This window comes from Sinocyclocheilus anshuiensis, unplaced genomic scaffold (assembly GCF_001515605.1).
Source record: "Sinocyclocheilus anshuiensis isolate Anshui unplaced genomic scaffold, SAMN03320099.WGS_v1.1 scaffold407, whole genome shotgun sequence".
Lineage (NCBI taxonomy): Eukaryota > Metazoa > Chordata > Actinopteri > Cypriniformes > Cyprinidae > Sinocyclocheilus > Sinocyclocheilus anshuiensis.
The window spans coordinates 1,275,561-1,285,666 of record NW_015552593.1 but is presented as its reverse complement, the minus strand read 5'-3'; the positions used below and the strand labels follow the sequence as shown (position 1 = coordinate 1,285,666).

Below are 10,106 nucleotides of genomic sequence, written 5' to 3'. Positions count from 1 at the left end.
ACCGCATAAACACATTTCATTACACCAAATACACAAAATAATGTTGTTTTTAGCAACATCATATGACCCCTTTAACCACTGATTTCTAGTTGTGTCCTCTTTTGGAAGGCCAAACAAAAGTATTTTCGCTTTCACAACGAAACACACAGCGTCTCCACGATATATGGCGACGGCAACAATACTACAGCAAGAATAAAAGTTATGCCTTCTTTCTTGCGTATACATTTGGGCGGTGTTATGCAAATCTTCCCACACAGTGACGTAGACCTGTGGGGGTGTGTTTGAACGAGGCGTTTTAGGAGGGCGTGGACAAGTCTTAAATTTTATAAAGAATATCTCTTTGGGTTTGAGACTTTAGTCTTTGTAACACTCCAAAGAGAAAGGAAAACTTGAAATCGCATCATATGACCCCTTTAAGGTAAAAAGAATGACAATTTCAGTGCATTTGGAAAAATGTGCCTGCATCTACAAAAAATGTACCTATACATCCGTTATAACTTCAGAGCAGATTATCAAATAATAAAGACCTTTTTCATGTGGTTCATTGAGAAATACTGTATTTTTACTTCAAAACAACTAACATATTTTTAGATGTATTTTTATAATTTTATATGTATTATATTTAGGCCTATGGCTTTTCTGTCGTAGTAAACATGCTCAGTAGATCACCTGGTACAGCATTGCACTTGCGATGCAAATCACTTGTGTACAAATCCTGTGAAACACAAGTCATAATTAAGGAGCTCAAAGACTTGTAGAAGCAAGCGCGAATGTCATACTTGCTTCAGAAAATGCGTTTTTATCTCACTTATACTTTTGTTCACATTATCAATTATGTGTATGGTAGAGTTTACTGTAAGTTATACGATACTTTCAAATATGATAGAGCATTAACCTTTTAGCACCACTTACCGGATGTTTCATTTCCAAAAATCAAAATACGTACAATGACCATCATAATAAACTGTTGCCAGATTCACGTTAATCTATTTCAGATAAAACTAAACACACTTTTAACGCCACTTGCTGGACATTTCACTTTGAAAGTATTGCGATACATTCAAGAAGCAACATTATATCATAATATCCGAGTTTTCGCCCCAGACAATGAGCCTTGATTGCATTCAGTGCCTGGTTTTAGAAAGACTGCAGATGGTTAGTGATTAAAACATTAGCATTTGCTCTGAAGAACCCGAAAAAGTGTCGCAACAGGTAAGTTGAATTCGCCCCTCCATGTCTGCAAAGACACTGGAAGGTCTGCTGATCTCTCAGACAGTTTTTAATCAACAACGCGCCTGCAAGCACAGTAGCAGCAATTGAACAACACAAAGGCGCCATTCTCCATCCCTGCTGATGGATCCGAGATTACTGGGGTGAGATAAAACCAGAGGGAGTGAGGGTTTGGGGGCCGCTCTTGGCTGGGCCCTGCATTCCCGGTGATATTAACCTTTCAAGGAAATCAGTATGACACAGAAGCTGACAGAGGGTCTAAATGATCTTTTGATTGCTGGTGTGGTGGGCTGTTTATATCATCGGTCATCTGGCACAAAGCGGAGCCCTGTTCCCCCTGTCTGCTGCCGTCAGACCTTTTTTAATTACGGTAAGTGACCTTTGCAGTGATGCTGACAGAAGGATGAGAGTGAGGGGCCAGGACTGTCCGTCTGATAAGCTTCTATGAGAAGACTCTTTCTCTTCTGGTGTCCTGTCTCTCTCTCCGGCACTGTTATCTCATGTTCACATCTCACTGGATCTTTCCTCTCTTTCTTTTCAGTCTAATTGAGCATGTCTCCATTACTTTCAAATTTGTACATAGGTTGTACAATCTGATTCAATGTTGTATGCGGCTGTTTTTGTTCGGCAAAAAACACATTTAGTTTGCTCCAGAAAATCAGTTCTGTCATTTTAATTGAATTGAATGTCAATTTTTCAATAGAACTGAAGATCAAGCATCAAAATGACAAGAAAAGTGGTCAAAATTACTCTAATTACAAAATTATATTCTACAGTATATTCCAAGTCTTATAAATTAATCCTATGGCTTCAACAAACAGAAATGTAAGTTTTTCATTTGAAAATCTTATTCTCCTAGCTCTCCTTGACTATGAGAGTTTTTAAATAAATTTCTTTGGCTCAGATGTTTTCAATGAATCAGTTGATCAGTGATTAGTTCATAAGTCAAAGTGATCTGGTTCTTGAATTTAACTCACAGGTTCAATGATCTGCAGTGCTTAACAACTCACTAATAGGTATCTGTAAATAATGACTTAAATTTTATTTTGTTCATCACACAGAGCTATCACATCACTTCAGAAGACTCGGTATATAGCACACAAGTCATATGGACCCCAAGATTTCTATATTTTTTTTCTTTAGAAGAAAGAGTCATGAGGGTGAGTGAATGATAAACACATTTTAATAGCTTTAGCCCTTGACCTGCTGGAATAAAAAGTTCTATTGTAGTAGTTTAAAGAACTCGGGAAAGCTATTATGTTCTTATAAACAAATTGCAACAAGTACCATTTTATCAGTGAATCTTTTGATGAATCAGAAGTAGCGACAGATGTACAACCGAGTGTAACATTATTGAAAAAGAAAAAAAAAATGCAGGGCAGGTTCTTGGTTCTATGCATCGATTGCTGGTTGGATTTTAAGATGTGGGCGTTGCACTCAAAAATGAGGGCTTGAATGTGAGTCCTGCATACATTACAAGAGAAACGTTGCAGCATTGTTTCACTGGACAACATATTTAAAATATTTTAAATGCATTTAGAAAACAGATATAGAGTTTCATTTCATGCCGGCTAGTATTTTTAAACCTTTTAGAACAGGATGTGTTGTTAGCAGATGTAGCCAAACCAAAGATGTACTAAAATCTTGTGTATATGTACATATTTCTATATCCAGAAACACATGCACATATGCTGTATGTATAAAACTATATGGTGGTGCACATCCTGTAATTGTACAGCACGAATGTGTCTGTAACACTTCTGGTGATCAGCTGATGTTTGAGACGGCACTGTGACTCTGTAGAGGGAGCCCAGATCAGACTGTGGTGTTGTGTTTGGTGTGATGTAAGCTGTGTGGAGAGTGTTTGAATGTGAGGTGGGGGTAGCATGAGCTGGCAGATCCCCACAAACAATAGGCCAGTAATGAGAGATTGCTTATCCATGAAGCACAATACCAGTATCAACTGGAGGCCGGAGGAGGCATTTGTTCCTCGATCTCAGATAAATTCCACTGCTTTTTTCATTGCCTATTCACTTTTACAAAGATTAGCACTGAATTGGGCATTTGCCTGACTTGTTTAAACAGGTTGGCAATTAGGTTTGTTCTTAAGAGCAACTGTTGGCAAAAGGAAATGCATGTAAGTCTTTATCTGATTGTGAACATTCCCTGTTTTAGACTGAGTTCATTGCATCTCCATTTGTGGTTCTGGTGTGTATTTATGTCATGCAGTGTCGTTTTAATGAATAGCACTTTGCCTTAGGGTTAGTTTAGCCAAAAACAAAAATTCTGTCATCATCAGGGAATGTTTTGGAGATGCTGTATTCCAATGAAAGTGAATGTGGTATGTATGCTGCCAAACTCCAAAAATGACAGAAAGTCTCCTAAAGCCAGACAGAGCCAAAATATAAGTCATTTTCTACTGTAAATTTCTCCTTTTGTGTGAAATTCAGATGTTTGAGATGATTAGAGTGAGAGTAAATGACAGGTATTTAATTTTTGGGGGAACTATTAATTCCTGAAGATAAATAACAAACTGACAAAATCCTTGTGATATGCAAAGGTCACCAACAACATAAGATAATATTGTTAAAAAGGTTCCTGATCTCTGATTAAACAGAACTAGCAGAGTTAGATTTGAACTTTTATTACAGTGAACTCAGATGTAATGTTGGAATGCTTTTTCCATACCATGTAATGTATGTATATTTGTAGCAATATATAATAATTTTAGTAAAAAAATAATGTTGCATACTGAATAGAAAACATGAACAAACACCTCACCAACCAAACTGCTTGAATGAGTCCAGAGACTGTCATAAGCTTGGCTGATATGTTGAGCAGAGAAATGGTCCGGACTTGCTCACAGGGCTGCGGTTGGAGTATTTGGGCCACTGTCCTGACCAACACTTTACAATCCATCAGCTTTCTTAGCTCCCATGATTCAAGCCACAACTGGAGTCGTGTCCCATCCTGGCGCTAATGATCACGACTGTAATTATATACATGATCTTCGTAGTATATAAAAAAAAAATAAAAAATATTCCTTATCTACAAAATAAGAGATACAAATAAAAACCAGTTGGCACTATGTTTGTTCCTGATTGGGATCTGGCCATTGAAATCAAATATGTGCTCATTAACCGACTGCACTCTTTAAAGCTCTTGTTCACAATTTTCTTTTTCTCACATCGATTGAAAGGGTTGTCAATGTCTTTCCGAAAAGTCTCATAGCTTGTGCTCTGAATGAGGGAACCAGGAAAGTATCACTAAAATATGCATGAGCCTCACAAGTGTACTGATTGCTGCATAAACAATACATTTTATGTAGATACAGTTGCCAACAGAATGTAGCTGTAATAGATTGATGAATTAAGTCCTAAGCAGTTTCCAAAAGCCATTTCTTGAGTAATGAAATACATCTGTACTAACTGTCGGAATTAGGCATGTTAGCTGAAAGCGTGTCATCAGGCTGAAAGCGTTATTGGAAGACTCAGGGCCCGCTATAGACAGAAGAGTCATTGGTCACTGGAAGACCGTGTGATAGGTGGGACACTGATGAGACTTCATGTATTTAATGGCAAACTTGAGTTCCTTGCTCTTTTTGTCCCACTTGTGGATGGACATGAGCAGTAACTGTTGGTCCACTTTGCGGCCCATGATGAGGAAGTTGCTCCCGAGATTGTCCAGTTGCGAGCAGGGACAGTTTGCTCCATTCTTGATGTATAGCGTGAGCTTCTTCAGGTCTTTCTTCCTCAGTATTCCCATCTTCAGAACCTTCTTCTTCTTTTGTGCTGCGATGAGCTTGCGGTCGCCTTTTTCCTTTTTCACCTCTTTAATCTTCATCTTGAGTGCTGTAGATAAAATATAGAAAACTTTAAGTAACTTACAACATATTTGCATGTTCACGGTTCTCTGATGTCGGTTAATGGTCACATGACAAGCAGGTAAACAAGTTAAATAGTGTTTAACTGTGTTCTTTCCGCTTTTATGATTTAAAAATTATAAGCTTTTCGATAATTATCTTGTGAACCCCAGTTTGGGAAACATAAAATGAAATGTTTGCCATTATTCACTTGTGTCAGATTCTTCAAAAACTTCTGCTTTTGTGTTCCACAGAAAAACTTAACAGCATATGGGTTTGGAACAACATGAGGGTGAGTAAATGATGACAGAATTTTCATTTATGAGTGAACTATACCTTTAAAAAACATCAAGGAAAGACCAGAGATACCTTTTGGAAAAAAAAGTCTGGGTTCTATTTGTCGCCTGGAAAGAATGGAAAATCTTCTCATGGGACCCTTGGTCACACTCCGGTTCTCCCATATATTTCTGCTGTCTCAAGCAACAAGACCTTTCACGAAGAGCACACAGGAAGAACCAAAGCTATCCAGAAAGCTGGAATAGTTTACACCTCCCCGGAGGAGCATCATTTAAACATGGACAGCACTAATTGCACTCACAAGGGAGAGGACAGAGAGTAGAACGGAAAGTTTCAAAGACAGATGTGAAAAGTGAACACCCCTTCAGTAGCTGAGCACATAAGCCACAAAAATGTTTTTCTTTGAATATGTGTTTCTTGATTTTCCTAATTATTATTATTATTTGGCTTTTAGTGATTGAAAAAAAATCACCAAAAACATCATGTTGGAAGCATATTCATTTTCTTTTCGAAAGTCTTATTTATCCAGAGACCCCATTTCAGATAATCACAATAATCTTTAGCACTATTTCATGGCTGTGGCTTTTTCCATATTTTATTTTTTATTTTATTTTATTTAAAATGATTAAATTGTTTTAAAATTGCATATGTAATTTTTCATTATTGTGACTGAACTTATCTGACTTTTATTTATTAAAAATGTGATCAGATTAATTAATAAACATGATTTGCAACAATTTAATACATTTAATCGATTAGAAACCATTTTAAAGAGGCAGCTCTGCTTCAAATCAAAATTAAAAAAAAAAGTGAAAAAGTTGCATTTGACATTAAATATGAAAGTGATAAGTAAAACCTGTAATTGATACTGTGGAACAGAACTCATGCTGCAAGCTTGTTTAAAGCACATTAATCAATGACAGCATTTGTCCTCAGACATCTAGAGAATTTGAAAGCATTATCAGGGTAAGCTTTGCTTTTTTGTCTACTATCGTAAACATTCAAGCATCTCTGGAAGTGAACATTTAAATGGTCTCACTGATAACAGTTTTAGTTCATCCGCGTGGGGATGTTTGGTATTGGCATAAATATTATTTTAAATCTTATGAGATTTCTTACAGGAAAAAAGAATGAAATATCTGAATTGAAAGTATAAACTTGAATTAAAAAAAAAAATGAAACTGAAAAGAGTGTATGACAAGATAAGTAAATAAGTAAATTAAAGATGGAGAAAGAAGGCCGAAAGAAAATGTGCGTACATGATGCCACAATTCTAGGACCTTTTTAATGTATTGTGGTTGCTAGGTTGTTTTGGTGGTTGCTCAGTCAAATCAAAAGTGCTGCCAATTCTTTATTAATTTCTTGTGCCTATAGAAAGGTCCCTCCTTCAGTGTCAGTCTATAAGAAGTCTTGTTGTTTAGAAAGTAGTGCTGTACTGTGTCAGGCCACTCAAACAAACAAAAAGGTCTGAAGTCTCCCAGAGCCATAGTGTTTATTTACACTTTTTGGGAAAATTGGGATTCAAATGAATGATGTTTATATCTGTCTCTCTGTATATAGCAGACAGATTCAATGTATTTTAAAAGATTTCACTGTAAAAAGGCACACATTAACTTTGTCACATCTAAGTACTTGCAAAACCACAAAATAACTGTAACTGCTAACTGTAGTTCAACTGGACATGGGGTTTTTCTCTCTGATTCAGGTGATCGCTCATGACCCATAATGCTTGTGGGGAGTGAGCACGCCTGGGCAATATCGTGGTGACAAGCCGAAACCACATGAGCTGCTTTAAATTGCTGGCAGTAGGTCTGACAGCAGATGAAGGAAGGCAAGGAGGAAAAGTGTCACCTTGAGCATTTGCAGCCTTCTTTCAATAATTCGGAAACCAAACCTTGCCTATATGTGCAAAGCCAGAGCCAAAGCAATAGTCTTGAATAGGGCTTTGGGGGTGAGGGGTTATCAATAGAGACAGATGGAATAACATTTAATGTTGAAAATATTCTGTATTGGCAGGTGACGTCAAAACAAACAATTCACATTATTGTTTTGCATTATTAAACAATAATTACTACTCTATTTTCTAACTGACCTGGGTAAAAATTTTAGCCCAGCCTGCGAAAACGATTAAAATTGTAGACCAACATAAACACTGAAGTCATTCTGGTCCATTTTAATAGCATTTATAATATTAGAAATTATATATACTGTATATACAATTAGCTGATTCAGGGTAATGCTCTAATTATGCTGGCTTTTGTTTAACTCAAAGGCCTGTCAGTGCAGAGCTGTGATGAATCTTTAAAGAAACGAGTCTCTATTTCTGCGCTTTAGCCTAATTAGGCATTCTTTATATAACGTGATTAAAAATCATTCATCTTTAAGGTTAAAATCACCATTAAAGAGAGGAAAACATGAGTTAAAACCCATGAGGTCACATCATATTTTCCCCCCACCCTTTAAATACTCTTGTAAAATGGTGCTTATACATATTAGGTTTAAAGAGTTGTTGCCCACACTAATGCTGCAAAAGTGAAAGAAGCTTTTTAAAATAAAATATGAATGAATGAATGAATGAATGAATGAATGAATGAATGAAAATAACACAATTGTGTAATGTGTATTTAGTTTGATTGAAGATTAGAGTTTGTCTTTTTTTCCCAATAATGATTTACATTGGACCACATTGTCTTTTAATGTATGGAGGGGAAAAAAGACATTGTTCAAAATATCTTCTTTTGTGTCCCTGAAAAGAAGGAAAAGTTATAGACGTTTGGAACAACATGAGTGTCACGAATTCGGTCCATGGACTTCCGTTTATTCACCACCAGAGGTCACCCTTTCCATTACATTGACTCTCGCACAACACAAACTGTTGCATAGCACCCCGGACTACATATCCCATCATTCTTTGCACGATTTGCACACTGCACTGATTGCACTCATTGCACACAGCTGTTTCTAATCACCTCACTCACTATATAACACCCACTCTAACCACCTTTCTCTGCTGAGTATTGTTTAGCCCGTACCCCATTCCGAATCTCTGTGTTTTCCTTGTTTTGCCTTGCCTTGCCTGTTTCCGCGGTTTCTGATCTTTGCCTGTTTTCCTGGATTTTTCCCTCTCGTCTCGCCCCTGTGATTCTGTCTGCCGATCGGTGACCTACGCTAGCCCTGGGACTATTCTTGTGTTTTGCCCGCCATATACCTGTTTGCCATTGTTTGACCCTGCCTGTTTACCACTTCTCTTTAATAAAGCCTGCAGATGGATCCACACGTCTCACGTCTCGTCAGCCCCGTTACAATGAGGGTGGAACAACATGACATTTTTTATTTTATTTTATTTTATTTTATTTTATTTATTTATTATTATTTTATTTTATTTTACTATCCCTTTTATAGTGGGATACTCTGTTCTGTCCTAAAAGAAATAGATCACCAACTTTTTAAATTCAGTCATTAGTTAAGTCATTGCACTTAACTGTAATCACTGAAAATAATAAATAACAATAATTTGAAGGAATTTTATTACATAAATTATTTTCGCATTTTTCATTTATTTGAGGACCTGAGAACTTTTCTGTGACATAAAAAGGCTCTCGCTAAAAAAGGAGAGTGACAAATCACATATAAACAAAACCGATTCATTTAGAATCTCAAAAACAAACTTAAAAACAATAAATTTCCTTAGCACTATATAAAATATTAAAATCAGCTGCAGCTGTCTGCACAAACCTTAAATTGTTTGATAAGTGTGTTGCTGTCCAGTATGTGTTGATACACTGATTACTGCTACACTGGCCATAACATCAAGTCTAATAGAGCATGCAATTAAGCTTACAACTTATTATCTTAATAAACTGTACAGCACTAGTCAACAAACAACAAGTCCTGTGAGCAGGTACCAGTAAAATGGCATGAGATGGCGATCAGGGGAAGAAATTAATCAAGCTGTAATATCCTGCCATGCATTATGCTATTAGTATGTGGAGTATTAGATCTTAAGAGCCAGAAATAATGGAATTTTTTAAACACTCTCTAAAAACTATTTTTGTGATGCCTGGACTTCGCTTTCTGAATTTAATGTATAAAATCTACCAAATCGAACACTCAGGCTACTACTAACAATATTTTCTAGTGTCATCTGTCATAGTTATTAAGGAGAATACATGCACATCCAAGAGCAATAGGCCTCACAGCCAAAGATAAGTCAGGCGTATGTGTGGCTCTACTGTGCTGTAATCCTCTGCTCTCTATAGGGAAGGATTTCAAATGACTTTTAACCTTGAAACTCTTTTATTCAATGCCAGAGACTCATTCTAGAAATTCACCTTTGACAGATCAATGGAACTCCTGTCAGAATACATCACTTTAAACGAACCATAAAGAATCCAAAACTATTACAACAGGAATCCTCCGATACCGTTTAAAACTGGATGTCCATTCCAAACTTGTGAATGTGTCCCATGCTTTGAAAACTGTTACAGTAATACAATGTTTTGTTGATATATATAAAATATATATAAATGAGAAGATACAGATACAGTATGAAGTGGCTCTGCAATGCATTGCTTTAACATTACCATGCAATATGACATTATTATTATTAAAAATAATAATCAAATGATATAGATGTTTATTTTTAATAATAATACTATATATATATATATATATATATATATATATATATATATATATATATATGAGTTTAGTATGA

General features: G+C 36.2%; 1 protein-coding gene across 1 annotated transcript in view; it reads right to left on the bottom strand.

Annotated features, from left to right (window-relative positions):
* Positions 1-3,906: 3,906 nt before the first annotated feature.
* The window catches only part of sfrp5 (secreted frizzled-related protein 5), an 18,296-nt gene continuing 12,096 nt past the window's right edge, over positions 3,907-10,106 (bottom strand). Inside the window, exon 3 of the mRNA XM_016456489.1 lies at positions 3,907-5,081. Within this exon, the coding sequence (XP_016311975.1) occupies positions 4,753-5,081 (329 nt within the window). The 3' untranslated portion in view covers positions 3,907-4,752. The remainder of the gene's footprint in view (positions 5,082-10,106) is intronic.